This window comes from Lampris incognitus, chromosome 5 (assembly GCF_029633865.1).
Source record: "Lampris incognitus isolate fLamInc1 chromosome 5, fLamInc1.hap2, whole genome shotgun sequence".
NCBI lineage: Eukaryota > Metazoa > Chordata > Actinopteri > Lampriformes > Lampridae > Lampris > Lampris incognitus.
Genome location: NC_079215.1, coordinates 52,591,212 through 52,608,718, shown reverse-complemented (window position 1 = coordinate 52,608,718; position 17,507 = coordinate 52,591,212). Strand labels below are relative to the sequence as shown.

Genomic DNA, 17,507 nt, shown 5'->3' with positions numbered 1-17,507 from the left:
ATTTCACAACATATGGTGGTGAATAAGTGTGACTTTTCATGGAAAACACGAAATTGTTAGGGTGATCCCAAACTTTTGAACGGTAGTGTACATCAGGAGTGGGATTACGCTTGCTCCCAACTGAAGTCCCTTTAGAATCCACTGGGAGGACTAGGTCTGTCTTGCTTTGTACTTAAGCAGAATATTAACGTTAAGTACCCTAAAATTTAAACACACCGTCAAAGTGCAGAGCCCTGTTAACTTTGATTGAATACTTGCATCACCCTTGATAGGAGCATATCCAAGAAACACTGACATCTCTATACTGAGTTACTGCATAGAAAAAGACTTGGCCCACATGACTGAGCTCTTCTTTCTGTACTGCCAATTAGTCATTACAGTAGCTAGGAAATGGGCAAGTTTTAAATCCAAATTCAGACCTTACTGATTACATCTTGAACATTTATCGTTCAGGTAGTACATCGGTCATGAGGTGACATGAATGTGTTTAAAATTACTCTAAATCATTGGATTTTATTAAAAATTGTTATAGTTTTTATATAAAACATGAGGTGGGGTTGAAAGGCTGTAACGATCTATTGCATGTAGGTACATATGCATGCGAGTACTGTTTTTGAGTTTGCCTCCTAGTATCACACACACACACACACACACACACACACACACACACACACACACACACACACACACACACACACACACACACACACACACACACACACACACACACACAGCTGTCCTCTAACCGTAACCTTAGCCATCAGAACTACAACACTTTCCCTTGTTTTACACAAACCTTAACTTAACCCTGATTCTAATCCTGACCCTAAACCCAACACCTAACCCTAAAAACACCCTTGAAGAGGTGAGGGCTGCCCATAATCCGCCCATAATGTCCCCACTTAACACAAAGATCCTCACTTTCCTTTACTTGTGGAGACTTGTTGTCCACATAAATACACAAATAGGAAGTACGCACAACCAAACACACACCGCTTTTACCAATCCAACTCTATATGACATAGAGACTGAAACAGGAGCTCTGCTAATGCTCCTGAGAAGACACAGCTATAGGGCTGCACAATTAATCATGCATTAATCACGATTCCAATATTAGCTTCCATATTTAATTGATCGTGGCCATAAGGTGATTATTCCCACTGGGTTTAGTTTGCTCTGGTGTGAATAAAGTATTATTATGATTTGAAGATTTGTACATTTTATTTATCTATATAAAATCCATTATGACAGTGAAGGCAGTTTTCATTTTAAAATGCTCAATAATACAATTCTATTCACCAGAATAGATGGATAATCATGATCAATAACTCTGATCGCAGTATTAAATGGAATAATTGGGATTATCATTTTAGCCATAATCGTGCAGCCCTAGACCGAGCACAGCAGACCGGTATAGTGCGTAAACAGATATCAACATCTAAACCAAGCTCTTCTCACACTGATATGTATTTTGTTGTAAAATCTCATCCCAAGACATGGTGTGAGAAAACACAAGAGAATCCTTCAGATTACCTGCTCGCATGTCAGATGGACTCCGTGCAGGGCAGACAACAGCAGGTCTAGTCCATCGTCCTTCACCTCACAGTCTTCGGGGATGACCTGCGTGTCGGCTCAACAGGAGTTATTCCCTGCCTGTCGGTCTGACACGGGGTCTGTCCCCGGCTCCGGCTCTGTCAAATCCACTCAACTGGAGCCCGGCTGAGTCCTGAGCAGACCTGCTGCTGCACCCTGTTGGGTCCTGTTAGGAGTGCAGCAGTGAATGAAGCTCTGCAATGTATTTCTGGCATTAGAAGTGACAAACGGCATAAAAGATTAAACTTTTTAACCTTTAAAAAAATATGAATGAGAGCAGTAACAGCTGTCACATTTTTTTTGTTGGTGAGAACTGTGGCAGAATTGTAACTTGAGGGAATTTCACATGGAGGAAATATCCAGGTGGTGCAGTGGTTAGCGTGGTTGCCTCACAGCAAGAAGGTCGTGTATTCAAGCTCCAGGGTAGTCCAACCTTAGCGGGTCGTCCCGGGTCGTCCTTTGTGTGGAGTTTGCATGTTCTCCCCGTGTCTGCGTGGGTTTCCTCCGGGAGCTCCGGTTTCCTCCCACAGTCCAAAGGCACGTGGGAGGAAACGTACGTGGGAGATAAATTTAGGATAAAATTGTAAACATTTATTCTTAATTAATAAAAAGAAAATCATTTCCGGAGTCAACAATATCCTGTGGGTGAAGGATGTGTTGAGAGCAGTTTAATTACTCCTCATACGAGAGAACTAAAACATGCCATAATGCAGAGGTACACATTTTTAGCTTCATTCAGCACCTTTAGAGGGTTAAAATCAACACATATTGCTTATTTTTCAAGAATATTTCAAAACAGAAGACTTGACGAACAAGCGATTGGGGTGTTAAAGGCCAGAGGTTTTGATTATATTGGAGATATTTTAGAAAATTTGTGAATTTTCCCAAATAATAACGGTATTAATAACAGATTAATGATCAGATTCTTTGAATTCATGTTTATTTTCATGACACATGTTTTGAAATGTTATTTTGTATTACATTAAATTTGAAATAAACATGTTTGGTCCTGACTACCCTTAAATTTGCTACTTTGTGTGTAATTGTAAGTTTAATTTGGTTTTTAATCAGTTTTATAAAAAGAAACGTATGGTTTGTGCTCGACTGCTGCTGCTGTGTTTGTATTTCTCACTGTCTGACGTCTCCCTCTGCTGGTCTCTCCCTGCTCGTCAGCTGCAGTAGGCGGCTCCTCTGGTGACAGCCGCGCTGGGATTGGCTGATGGGGGAGGAGGCTGCCATGACACACTGGATGCTGTAGAATCAGCTCCACAGCATCGGTAGGCAAAATACCTCCATTCTCCTCTATCCCACTCTTTATTTTTATTTTTCTCTCCCTTTGCTTTACCCCCTCTTGTCTCTGTCTCTGTCTCTCCTGCTGTCTCTCTCTCTCTCTCTCTCTCTCGCTCTCTCTCTCTCTCTCTCTCTCTCTCTCTCTCTCTCTCTCTCTCTCTCTCTCTCTCTCTCTCTCTCTCTCTCTCTCTCTCTCTCTCTCTCTCTCTCTCTCTCTCTCTCTCTCTCTCTCTGACTAACCCACAGCCCTGCTCAGGCACATTGCAGCAGAGGACAGATACACACCAGCAGTGATAGCAGCAGCCGCCGCCGACAGACTGGTAGGTGTGCCGAGGCCTCTCTTCCTTCCCTTATTGCAGCACCAACAAGATATCCCGCTCCCCTCTACTCTCCGTCAAGGACTGTCTGCCTCAGTGTGTGTGTGTGTGTCTGTGTTTGTGTGTACATGTATATGTGTGTGTGCATGTGTATGTATGCATTTGTAAGCTGGCATCTATAAACTAGGCCGGGAGGACTACCACACCCTGGGAACACCTATGACTGGTTTTTGGAGTGGCAGAGGGGAATGCTGCAGTGGAGAATATCTCTCTCAAATCCGGCACCTCCCATCATTCTTTACATATAGATACAAAAGGATTGATACTGCGTTTCTGGCTGCGTCTTGACACTCACACCGAGGCTGGTGGACCTGCCTGTTGTTTTTCTCTCCTCTTCAGCTCTGGGATTTACTTGGGTGCTGACTAGGCCTTCTGTGCCAGCACACGTGTGTATGTACGCATGCGTGCATGAGTGATTGTTTCCTCAGAGGTCACACCTTTGACTGATGTGAGCATGTGTCGTCAGTCTGCTTAATCTTCCTTTTTCCTGTCCGGCCTTCTTTTCCTTGTCAGCTATTCCGTCTCCCTCCCCCTGTTTACCCACTTCTACTCTCCCCGCTTTAATCCCTCTGTCCTTCCTTTCTCTCCATCATTCTCTTGATCCCTTATCACCCCCCCCCATATCTCCCTCCTCGGGCCGGCTGGTGTCCCAGGATGCCGTTCCGTTAGGCCCTAGCAGCATGGGCGGAGGCTGGGTGGGAAGAGAGTGCACGGACTGGACCCTTCCCCTCAGGACGGGTGCGTTGGCGGGTCACCCTCCCTCAGCTTCAGATGGGTGAGGACGCTGAGAGCCCCAAAATCAACCACAGCTTCCTACGAGACTATGTCACCGAAGGTAGACCTTCAATGTGCATGTCACCTACTAGACCTTGCGTTGTTGTCACTGTCTCACTGGTCTCAGATTACATGCTGTCGTGATGGATAGAGTCGTCTCAGCATCGAGGGTGGGTTATTTATGGCCTTGATTGATGCTGAGTCAAATTTCTTAAATGTACTCTGGAAGTGGCCAACTTCAAGTTTGCTGTCACTGTAACAACACAGGCAAATGCACTGGGGCTAATATTGAAATTACATCTTCTGCTCATTTAATACAATTGTTTTACTTTGTGGTGTTCAAAACACTGTTTTTGCAACTGTTAGTACGTTTGTATTTTCACTTGGTTTTGCAAACTTATATTGCCCATGAGGGCATCCAGGTAGCGCAGCGGTCTATTCCGTTGCCTACCAACACGGGCATTGCTGGTTCGAATCCTTGTGTTACCTCCGACTTGGTCCCTACAGACACAATTGGCCATGTCTGCAGGTGGGAAGCCGGATGTGGGCATGTGTCCTGGTCGCTGCACTAGCGCCTCCTCTGGTCAGTCGGTGTGCCTGTTCGGGGGGGGAGGGGGAACTGGGGGGGAATAGCGTGATCCTCCCACGCACTACGTCCCCCTGGTGAAACTCCTCACTGTCAGGTGAAAAGAATCAGCTGGCGACTCCACATGTAACGGAGGAGGCATGTAGTAGTCTGCAGCCCTCCCCAGATCTGCAGAGGGGGTGGAGCAGCAACCGGGACGGCTCGGGAAGAGTGGGATAATTGGACGGGTACAATTGGGGAGAAAAAGGGGGAAAATTCCAAAAAAACAAAACAAACAAACCTTACATTGCCCATAAAGCGGACTCTAATTCTGAAAGGGCTTGATTATTTTTGGATAATTCAGCGTTGAGACTGTTTCTGGCTTTCTTTCCCGTTGTGCTTGTGTCTATATCAGACTCAAGCACCATGATTAAGGGTTATTCAAGTTTTAGTGAAAGGGATACTGACAAATGATCCAATCGACTCCATGCTCCTCCCTCCTAATTCTAAATTGTCTCGCATGTATCATCACCCGTGCCTCCTCTCCGTCTCACTTCCGCCCTGTCTTTTCTGATTCTTTTTCACCGTACTGTGTCTTTCTCTGTCAGTTTTCAAAACTTTGCTCGTCATCTGTCTTAACACCCCCATGTTAAATCCCTTTCTTCTCCTCCCCCCCCCACTCCTCCCCCAGCTGATGTCATCTCTACAGTGGAGTTCAACCAGAATGGGGACCTGCTGGCCACGGGGGACAAGGGGGGCCGAGTGGTTATCTTCCAGAGACAGACTGAGGTCAGCCACTGAGGGTTGTCTGATGTGTTAAATGCTTCACAGTCATCTCCATTTTCATCCAGCATCTTTTACAGTATTGCCAGTATATTACAATATTGGGACGGAGGTTACCATGCCCGCAATCAATCAGTTAGTTCAGGTATAGTTTAAAAGCCATTAATAATGCTTTCTAGGGCGTCTGGGTGGCATGGCAGTCTATTCCTTTGCCTACCAACACAGGGAACTCCAGTTCGAATCCCTGTGTTACCTCAAGCATGGTCGGGCGTCCCTACAGACACAACTGGCCGTGTCTGCAGGTGAGAAGCCGGATGTGGGTATGTGTCCTTGGTCGGTCGGGGCGCCTGTTTGGAGGGGAGGGGGAACTGGGGGGAATAGCGTGATCCTCCCACCTGCTACAGCCCCCTGGCGAAACTCTCCACTGTCAGGTGAAAAGAAGCGGCTGGCAACTCCACATGTATTGGAGGAGGCATGTGGTAGTCTACAGTCCTCCCCGGATTGGCAGGGGGGGGGGCAGTGACCGGGACGGCTCGGAAGAGTGGGGTAATTAGCCAAGTACAATTTGGACAAAATGGGGGGGAAACTCCACAAAATAAATAAATTAAATGAAATAAAATAATGCTTTCTAAGAGATGGGCCAGTTGATTTATGAAAGTGTAGCCTAATGTGAGCTGCAGTAAGCCCCAATAGGTTAGTGCAGTGCGATAGGATATGGATGTGCACATTAGCTTGTCGTCTGAATTGGGCTTCTGTACAAGTGTTGGCCCTGAAAGTGCGGCATACAGATTTTAACATTATTTCATGCTTGAATGGGTAAATGCTCCATCTACGGCCCTCTGCACATGTAGACTCTTTCTGTAGCATACTGAACCCGAGTCACCTCACAAGAGAGCACGTTAATTTTGTATCTATACACATAGAGTCGTATTAAAATATTTTACTTACCACCTGCTTTATGAAGTCTAAAGGCGAGTTGGAGGAGGCAGGGGACTCAGGAGAGTATAACGTCTACAGCACGTTCCAGAGCCATGAACCCGACTTTGACTACCTGAAGAGCCTGGAAATAGAAGAGAAAATTAACAAGATCCGATGGCTGCCACAGCAGAATGCTGCTCACTTCCTGCTGTCCACCAATGGTGAGGATGCAAAGTGGACACAATAATCTTTGCCTCCAGCAGAAAACCTAACAAAACCTCGTGGTACCTTTTTAGCACTAGACACAAAAATGTGGATGTGATCAGAGATCATAAGTACGGCTTGTAGACTACATGCAACACAGCTGAGTAGTATAGTTACACCATACAGTTAGATGTTGACCAGTTAGTTTGAATATTTTTATACATATGGCAAAAATAGCAAGAATAATATGTTCACCACCAACAAAATCTGATGTGACGTTAGCTTGGCAGCCTCTTTGGCATTTTGGTACAGTGAAATGAGAGAGAGAGTGTTAAACTGATTTTGGAGTCCCAAAGTGACTTTTCTGTAGCACTAAACAGTCAAAATGAAACCTTTCAGTGGGTCAAATTCTCATGTTTCGTACATTTGATCCTAATTCCTCTGTGCCTGAGAGGTCATCCGAGCCTCAAATTATGCTCCTTTAGCTGGCATAAGAAATTGTACATGGTTGGTCATTACCTGAAGGTCCATGAAACATAATTGACATATTTTTCTTCTGCGAGTTGTCCCAGCTGATAATTGTTCTTGAAATTGTGATCATAAGTACCTCAATACCTCAAAAGTTGTCAATATGTCACTTCCGTTTACATACATATGAAATTACATCTGGAGGAATTACTGCCACTTCTTTCTCATACTGATTGCTTGTGATAGCTTGTCTGTGGTTTGTACGATCAACCATCTGTTATCTGATTTTCTGTCCTTGTTGTCTGTCATAGACAAGACCATTAAACTGTGGAAGGTGAGTGAGAGAGACAAGAGACCAGAGGGATACAACCTGAAAGATGAGGAGGGACGGATCAAGGACATCTCTACCATCACCTCATTACAGGTAAACCCACACACACACACACACACACACCAGGCATGCTAATAAGGACAACTGTGCCAGTGTGGGAGTCCTAGCATCATATTCTGTCAGAGCCGTCTGCAATTCATGTCAGTGCTCCTGTTCATTTATGCATGCACATAAAATCTGTTTCTGATTGAACTTCAATCAGTATTAAATCTGGGGGGGGGGGTCTATTTTTTGCAGCCTTTGATTCTTGGTTTCTTTTCTGCTCTCACTCTCTGTACATCCATCCCTCTCTCTTTAAATACCCATGGCCCTAACCTTCCCTTCTCTTCTCTTCTCTCTTTCTTCTCTACTATTCTCTTCTCTTTTCCCTTCTCTTCTCTTCTCTTCTCTTCTCTTCTCTTCTCTTCTCTTCTCTTCGCTTCACTTTGTTTCTCTTCTCCGGTTCTTTTCTCTTCTCTTTTCTTCTCTTCTCTTCTCTTCTTTATAATTCTCTTTTCTTCTCTCCGCTCCACTCCGTTCCTCTCCTCTCCTCTTCTCTTCTCTTCTCTTCTCTTCTCTTCTCTTCTCTTCTCTTCTCTTCTCTTCTCTTCTCTTCTCTTCTCTTCTCTTCTCTTCTCTTCTCTTCTCTTCTCTTCTCTTCTCTTCTTCCATCCCTCCATATCAGGTTCCAGTCCTGAAATCTACAGATCTGATGGTAGAGGTCCGTCCCCGGCGAGTGTTTGCTAATGGACACACCTATCATGTCAACTCTATCTCAGTCAACAGTGATGGAGAGACCTACATGTCAGCTGATGACCTCCGTATCAACATGTGGCACCTGGGCATCACTGACCGCAGCTTTAGTATCCTCCCTATAAGTCTAGTTTAGTTTACTTTAGTACCTTTATTTGGTTCCATTTATTAAAATCAAAGGTGTCATTTGGAAATCATTCATTCATGCTCAAATTTTGTCAAATTAACAAAACAGCAAACCTGTGCACCAGTTGTGCTTTGCATTACTGTCATAGTGCCTGAGTTTAACCTTCTCTTAAAGATAAAGACAAAATCAATTCACATTCCTTTAAATTAATCCAAAATGTAACCAGAAAAGGAAAACAATTGGTTTTCACTTCCAAATATTTGTTTGAAAAAATGGAGAGAATCTATTTCTTCAGCTATTTGAATTGTTGCAGTTCAAAATACTGATTGGACAATTTGAAGGGAAAATTCCCTGATTTTAAACCTTATCTGTGTCCATCTGCAACAGGGATAGCACAAGAAAAACACCTGCAGTTGTTCCCAGTATCATTTCTGCATCTGGAGTGGTGAAACTGAGTTTTTTTTCCGGCTGCCAAGTGACATATCATGACATCAGTTGACGGTCGGAAAAACTACAGCATAGCAGGGTTCCTAATGCAGCTAATATACTGTAAACACGTTTCTGATGGTGGAGACATCATCCCACAACACTATTGCAGAGGATTTTATGAACCACAACACAGAAGCTAGTGTGCAGCAGTGCATTCTGTAAGCACTGTGGGGAAAGACTCTGTGAGCTGGGCAACACGGATTTCTTCGTCAATATAGTACACAGTCAGGACTTTATTGCTTCAATTGACTACATTGCACCTCAGTACTGATTTGCACATACAGAAAACCATCAGTGAAATTTCCCTTTAAAGAAAGTGTAACTCTTTATTGACTGTAGGCCACGTGACCTGAATACGCTACAGTTAGCCTTTCTGCAGTGTGGTGTTACAGATTTGATTCTGAATATTGCATTATATGGGATCACAGTATCAAAATTTGGCGTTCTGTGGCTATGTTTATTTATATCTGTGATTGCTCTGCTATTTCTTTTTCCATTAAATTTCCCAAAATCAGGCCCTGTAGAATTCTCTCTCACAATGTGAGTCCGACCTCCTCCATGTTGGTCACTGTAGAACTGAGAACAGTGCAAGAAAAATCCTATCCAGTACTTTCAGATATGTCACTGATTGCAACTTACCATAATAAAAGTGGTATTTAAACAAGAAACATAGCCATAGTTAATTTCACTGTCCCCTGTATGACCTAACTACAGTGGTCTTCAAGCCAACACATCTAAATCTTGGTCTTGGTACCTCATACGTGGTCTCAAATGTAATCGTTTCAGATTTCACAACCTGAATTGAACACACATTATTTGACCTCTAGAAACAAAGATATAATTCTTATGTTGCTGTGCATCTGAATTCATTATAATGTATTTTTTATAAATACACAGTTGTCACCATGTTTTTAGGGCTGGGAGGGCCTGGCAGGGACCCGTGTATAGTCCCTGAGCAGATCCAGGACAGACTATAGCGTGTTGGATAGACCATGCTATTTCCTGCTTAAATGCAAGCTGACCTAGAAAATTTATGAAACGTGTATGGGAGAAGAGCCTAAATAATTCAGTCACAGTAGCGCACTCTGCTTAACCACAAAGGATCTGCTGCAAATAGAAACACCGAGAGGATTGGGGTGTATGTGCTTTGCAGGGGGTTATCGGGGCCAAATTTCCTGCTGTGTCTGAGAATTGAGGTGTGAGCGCAGAGAACATGAAAGGTTCCCCCTAAATCTAAAAGGCAGCCTTATGAACTCAGTGTCTTTCAATCACATTTGCCATCTCGGGCATCCGGGTGGCGTGGCGGTGTATTCTGTTGCCTACCAACATGGGGATCGCTGGGTCAGGCGTCCCTACAGACAGAATTGGCTGTGTCTGCAGGTGGGAAGCTGGATGTGGGTATGTGTCCTGGTTGCTGCACTAGCGCCTCTTCTGGTTGGTTGGGGCACCTGTTCGGGGGGGAGGTGGAACTGGGGGGGAATAGCGTGATCCTCCCACACGCTATGTCCTCCTGGCGAAACTCCTCACTGTCAGGTGAAAAGAAGTGGCTGGAGACTCCACATGTATCGGAGGAGCCATGTGGTAGTCTGCAGCCCTCCCTGGATCGGCAGAGGGGGTGGGACAGAGAATGGGGTGGCTCAGAAAAGTGGGGTAATTGGCCGGATACAATTGGGGAGAAAAAGGGGGGAACCCCCCCCCCAAAAAAAACCCACAAAAAAACATATGCCACCTCCTATTTTTACACTCTTTCCTAGTATTGCACACATATTCTGGCAGTCTAACATTGCTGTGTGCTGTGAGCATGCTTGTTGGTCTGCTTCTGTCCTGTAATACCATCTCAGCAGAAATCGCCATGTTTTACTTTCAACCCTGTAAATTTATCACATACTAGGAATTTGACTTGGTAGGATGCTCAACCTAAATATCAATGGAAAAAAATGTCAGTGTTCCTAAATATTCATTCAGACAGTGAAAGGTATCGTTTTGCACCCTGCACAAAAAGACAGCAAACGATTACAAATAAGCTCTGTGCATTGTGGCGCTCTACCATACAGCGTTAACGTATTCAGTGCATCTTAGAAAATCCTGCCATGGCGAATAGCAGACTGATGCTGGGGACTTCTGTGGTGGACTGCCAGCACAGTGCGGCACTCTTTTCATGTTTTATGGTCCCTGACGGGTCCTCAGACATTGTGGACATCAAGCCAGCCAACATGGAGGACCTGACAGAGGTGATCACAGCGGCAGAGTTCCACCCTCAGCACTGCCACCTCTTTGTGTACAGCAGCAGCAAGGGCACGCTGCGCCTCTGTGACATGAGAGCCTCCGCCCTCTGTGACAGACACACCAAATGTGAGCATGTTGTGGAGACTGCACTTACAATATACACACAATGACCATGTAAGATAATGACAGCGATGATACCTGATCCATGTACATGTGACATTACAACTATGCATAATCCACACGGTCCCTTACTGAAATAGCATAAAGAAGTTCTGTTGATATCTCAGTCAGGGTTATTCTTTTGTATTAAATATCAGATTTATCCAACTAAATAATCCTTTATAAGAATCCAGTGTAAGAATCCAGAACGATGTTATAATGAGAAAATGTAAATGCACTGAATTCTGTAATATTTTGGGAGTCTTATTCAGGTCATCTGCACGGAAATGAATCTGATTCTCTCCTCCATCCATGTGCAGTGTTTGAGGAGCCAGAGGACCCAGGAAGTCGGTCGTTTTTCTCGGAAATCATATCCTCTGTGTCGGATGTTAAGTTCAGCCACAGCGGACGCTACCTGCTGACCAGGGACTATCTCACAGCCAAGGTGTGGGACCTAAACATGGATAAGGGCCCTGTGGAGACATACCAGGTCAGTTGAAACATCCATCATCTATGCTTGTTGCATAGTAGGTCTGCCAAACTGTATCAAGGGCTAGGATACCCTTTTTTTTCCACTCTTGGCTTACCAAAGTATCTTTGATGATTAAACTTAGTCAACTTAAGACTACCAAGTCCAACAGTGCATGTTATACTGCAGTAATATCAAATCACATGTTCATATCTGTTGTGTTTGTACTGTGGGTCAATTAAGTGCTAGCATCTTTTTAATATCTTACTTTATTTACATACCAGAAAATGGTGGATTGCTCCCTGCGGGTTGGGGATGAGTTGTTGCCTCAAGTGAAGGAGTTCAAGTATCTCAGGGTCTTGTTCACGAGTGAGGGGAGGATGGAGCGGGTGATTGACAGATGGATTGATGCAGCATCAGCAGTAATGCGGATGTTGTACCGATCCGTTGTGGTGAAGAGGGAGCTGAGATTGAAGGCTCTCAACTTACCAGTCAATCTTCGATCCAACCCTCACCTATGGTCATGAGCTTTGGGTAGTGACCGAAAGGGTGAGATTGCAGATACAAGTGGCTTTTTCCTTCATAGGGTGTCTGGGCTCAGCCTTAGAGATAGGGTGAGAAGTTCGCACATCTGGAGGGAGCTCAGAGTAGAGCCGCTGCTCCTTTGTGTCGAAAAGGAGCCAGTTGAAGTGGTTCGGGCATCTGATTAGGATGCCTCCTAGGTGCCGTCCTTTGGAGGTTTTCCGAGCACATCCAGCTGGGAGGAGACCCCAGGGTAGACCCAGAACTTGCTGGAGGGACTACATGTCCAATCTGGCCTGGGAACGCCTTGGGATCCCCCAGGAGGAGCTGGAGGGCATTGCTGGGGGAGAGGGACGTCTGGAGTGCCCTACTTCGCTTGCTGCCACCGCGACCCGACCCCGGAGAAGCAGCTGATGATGAGATGAGATGAGATTTACATACGTAGGTGAAGCTTTAGCCTGTCAAACTTGTTTCCAAACCTTGCTGTTTCTTGTATAAGGTTCAAGTATGACATGCAACTTTGTACACTAACCAATGCAAAACTAAATAGCAAAGATACAAAAACACAAGATTAGGTAAGATAAAGGTCCTTCACCTCTCCTGGGCTGACAGCACCTCAGCAGTGGTGGGTAAGGCACAACAAAGCCTTTATCTCCTGAGGAGGCTAAGGCGAGCCAACCTCCCCCAAAAGCGGCTCATCAACTTTTATAGATGCACCACAGAGAGCATCCTAACAAACTGCATGACAGCCCGGTCCAGCAGCTGCACCAAAGCTGACAAAAAAGCCCTCCAAGCGTGTTGTGGAAACAGCACGGGACATTATTGGCATTGAGCTGCCTTCACTACAACATCTTCACAGCACTCGCTGTGTGAGGAGGGCCAAGAACATCCTAAAAGATGTTACACACCCTGGACACCATCTAGTTCAGCTCCTCCCATCAGGTAGGCGCTTCCAATCAATCTACATGTGCACAAAGAGACTGAAAAACAGCTTGTGGTACTGATGAACTCAGACATCTCCTCAGTCCTACAAGACTGATGTGCTGCCACCATTGGGCACGTGCAATATTTGCAATATTTACTCACATGTCATGCGAAGCCACTTCATATCTGTCCACCACACCTTTACTGCATTTTTGCTGATGATGTTTTTGCACCTCGTAAATTGTATTTTGTTGTTAACTGTATTGTATTTTATACCTTATACTGCTTATATTTTGCACTTATATCGTTTAGACTCTGTACTTTTTATTGCTGATATTTCATATTTCTAATCTCTTTTATGTATGCACCATTTTGAGGTTGACACAACTGCAATGTCATTGTGCTTGCACAATGACAACAAAGTTCTTGAATCTGAATGTACATAAAGGGCAGTTACATAAGTAGTTGTGTGGAAAAAATAAATGAGTAAAAGCAGTTAAATAGCCAAATCCAGCTGGCATTAAGCCCGTATGAAAGACTCAGGTGTCACCACCCTGTCAAAGAGCAGGCACGCTTAAAAAATCTGACTGCTGCTGGCACGAAGTACTTCCTCAAATGCTCCTTGGTGCACTTTGAGTTGTAGCAGCCTTTTGCTGGAGGAGCTGTACTGTTTTAACCAGGGCGTCATGAAGAAGATGGGTGATGACGTCCATGATAGCCGGCAGTTTGCCCACCTTCTTTTTCCCCAGCACGTTCTCCAGAGTCCAGGTTAAGTCTGGTGACTGTGCGAGCTCGCCTGTTTTTTGTTTTTTTTCCCCACCCCTTTTTCTCCCCAATTGTGCTTGGCCCCACTCTTCCGAGCCATCCTGGCCACTGCTTCATCCCCCTGCTGATCCAGGGAGGGTTGCAGACTACCACATGCCTCCTCTGATACACGTGGAGTTGCCACCTGCTTCTTTTCACCTGACAGTGAGGAGTTTCACCAGGGGGACATAGCGTGTGGGAGGATCACGCTACCCCCCCCCCCCCAAAGTTCCACCTCCCCCCCTGAACAGGCGCCCCGACCGGCCAGAGGAGGCACTAGTGCAGCGACCAGGACACATACCTACATCCGGCTTCTCACCCGCAGACACGGCCAATTGTGTCTGTAGGGACACCCGACCAATCCGGAGGTAACACGGGGATTTGAACCGGCGATCCCCATGTTGGTAGCCAACGGAATAGACCGCCACGCTACCCGGACGCCCCGCTAGCTCTCTTGTTTAGCTTGCTCAGCCTCCGGGCACTCCCTTCAACAAACAACGCCATAACGCCCGATCACACTGCCCAGCAGATGGACAGAACATTAGCATTTTACTGCAGACATCAACTAACTGTGTCTTTTTAACACAATGAGGATTAACTGAAACCAAATGAGAGTCATGTGACATGCATCAAACTGATAGAAACAATCGAAAGTCACATTGTATATTGTAGTTGCTAAACTCTTTGAGTGGATAAGCCTGTTTGGTGTCATGTATTTAACCAGCCGTGTAGGATGACCTGTCTGTCGCTGCCCTACCCCCAGGTGCATGAGTACCTCCGCAGTAAGCTGTGCTCGCTCTATGAGAACGACTGCATCTTCGACAAGTTTGAGTGTGTCTGGAACAGCACAGATAGGTAAGACGGTGTGGTAGATACATTTGTGCAAAAGAGAAAGAGGGTTTGTGTTAGTGTGTGTGTGTGTGTGTAAGGCCTTCTGCATGCTGCAAACAAACTAGTTTGTACGACTCATACCTTTTCCAAACAGCTAAACTCTAAGGAGGGGCAAGAAGCTGTCTGTCACAGAAAGGAGTGGGATTATAAACGGGAAGTCTTTGTAAGACATGAATTTCGATGTGTTTCGAAGAGTCAAACAAACGTGTATATAACCTAAGCACCCTCAGAGGCTTTTTTTCCCCAAAGCTTTTCATGGTGAGCAGTGAGCAGTCAGCACGGCGGCGGAGTTGTGTGAAGACACAGACAGACACGTTTTGCAAAACCACTTGAAACCTCACCCATTTTCATACCTTAGCAAACCTGGACAGTCGTGGCGGAAACTGTGGAAAGATTTTGAAATGGTACTTTCATAAGGTTGCAAAAAAAAACAGACGCATACCCCCCCCCCAGAATCCGACTAACCAAAAACAGCTTTCTGATGCTATCCAACCTTTCGAACGACACTCCAGCGGCCTGTTTTGTGTGTGTGTGTGTTTGTGTGTGTTGGTGCATGTGCGTGCAGTAGCAGTAATTAACTGTATTGCCTTGCTTGCCTCCTCCCTTATCTGACACCAAATCTATCTACTCGTCCTCAGCTTCTCCTGCTGTTCCTTCCCATAATCCTTTTTTCCTTGTTTATGATTGATTGGATGCCATATCGGCAAAATCTGACTCTCTAGACACAATCTGCTGTCCTCCACAATGTAACCCACTTTCTCCATTATCCTCCTTTTTCCTCTCCTCTCCTCAGTGTGATCATGACGGGAGCGTACAACAGCTTCTTCCGGATGTTTGACAGGGAGACAGGGCGGGGAGTGACCCTGGAAGCGTGGCGGGAGAGCAGCAAGCCTCGGGCTGTGCTCCGGACACGACGCGTCTACACCGGCGGCAAACGTCGTCGCGGAGATGTGGGGGTAGATAGTCTGGACTTCACCAAGAAGATCCTGCACATGGCCTGGCACCCAAACGAGAACATCATTGCCATTGCAGCCACTAACAACCTGTACATCTTCCAGGACCGCGTCAGCCCAGACACACAGACGCAGTGACAGTGATGGGGATGTTGACAGTGGCAGTGACGTACACACACACACACACACACACATACATACACACACATTGCCTTCAATTAGTTGCCGCAAAGACACGAAGGGTGACTCGAAATTCAATGGATTGCAGTTACTCAGTGTGTGGAGAGAGATCTCACAGTATGCAACGCTTAAGTGAGGGTGAGCCAAGGATTTATTGCATTTTCATGCACTGTTGCAGTTTTAGGCATACATTATTAACTTGCACAGTCTGTGTAATGACAAAAAAGGACTGGATGCAGTATAAGTACAAGATTGTTAAAATATTGGATTACTGAAAACAACAATTTTCTCACTGATGACATGAAGGTGTGTGACAATGTTGAAGATGAGATGAACTGTCCGGTCTTGCCGCCCTGTGTCCATCAAAACGCACTCAGTGTCCCACTTCACTCACACCTTTTGAGGTTCCTTGTGTTACCGCCTAGTTGCTCAGTACAGAGGTGCAGGGCCACCTCCACATCTGCTATGTTTCAATGCTGTTGACCTTTTAAATGTTGCGCTCCTCACTGATCCGCTTTGGTACCTTTTCACACTAAATGGAGGATGTGTACGGCGTTGAAATGAAGAAGGCATGGCTATTGCGACGTAACTTGTAGATGTGTATTGGATGACTGCACTGAGCGGATTGCACAGCCGGTGTTTCTGATCATCCAGTGGCTTTTCAAGATGGTGCAACCCTACGTAGCTTTTTGTTTGTTTGTTTTTTTCCAACAACTGCAGAATAGCGAAAGCAGTCTTGCTGTGCAGCCCTTGAGAAACACACCCTAAATTATAGGCTGACTACACAATCTGAGACCTGTTAGTGAATCTCCATTAGAGCAGTGCTCTTGGAGGGTGCACGCATAAACGGCCATTAATCTGAGATCTATTAATCCTTGCAATAATAACACACACGTGATATTCCATTATCCTACTCTTACGCATAAATATGCCATATTTTTGAGTCATTGCCGATAACGGTCCCAAGAGCTGTGAGAGGTTTAAGAGGCTGTTTATCTGGCACGGTACTAACACACCTGGAGCTCATTTATAAACAGGTTTATGGACAAGCACTGGCACTATGCTGAGCCTCGACCACTTACAGTACACGAAGCATATGCCACCACTATTGTTTTGTTGCATATATTAAGCCATATAAAAGTGTTTTTGATGACTGCAATCGAGGCATCTTTAACCTCTACACCAGTGGTACTCAACCGTGTGCCATGGCGGGTCATGTGTATGCAGGTTTCCTTCCCAGTCCAACACTGATAAAACACACCTTCAACCGGACAGGGAAAGACTGATTCGTGAAATCAGCTGTAGTGTTGGATTGGAAAGAAAACCCACATATACATGGCTCTCCATATGCCACTGCTCTGCATTGTGTTAGTATGGTGAGTGATGCTAAATGTGGGTGATTACACACACGTGCAGAGCTCATTCATGCGTGCTCAAACTGAAGTTGCTTGATTATTTTATATGTGATACAGACATGAGTGTTATTTATATTCAGGGCATATTCAGTGCGTAAGGCTAGGTGCAAGGCTCTTAACATAAATTAGTTAATGGTCCATTTTGTAAAGAAAGAGTTGGCACATTTTGAGAGATGATTTTACAATCAAGTTGAATAAGAGACCCAAGTACAATTTCATAAATGAGGCCCCTGCAAGCTTTTTATTTTCAAGC

At 45.2% G+C, this 17,507-nt stretch overlaps 1 protein-coding gene across 1 annotated transcript; it reads left to right on the top strand.

Moving 5' to 3' along the window:
- Positions 1-4,031: 4,031 nt before the first annotated feature.
- On the top strand, positions 4,032-15,797 carry ppp2r2ca (protein phosphatase 2, regulatory subunit B, gamma a). The gene is made up of 9 exons (XM_056279879.1): positions 4,032-4,095; positions 5,291-5,388; positions 6,347-6,521; positions 7,284-7,396; positions 8,028-8,205; positions 10,899-11,063; positions 11,417-11,586; positions 14,579-14,670; positions 15,500-15,797. The coding sequence occupies exons 1-9, from the start codon at positions 4,032-4,034 to the stop codon at positions 15,795-15,797; spliced, it is 1,353 nt and encodes a 450-aa protein (XP_056135854.1).
- Positions 15,798-17,507: the final 1,710 nt, after the last annotated feature.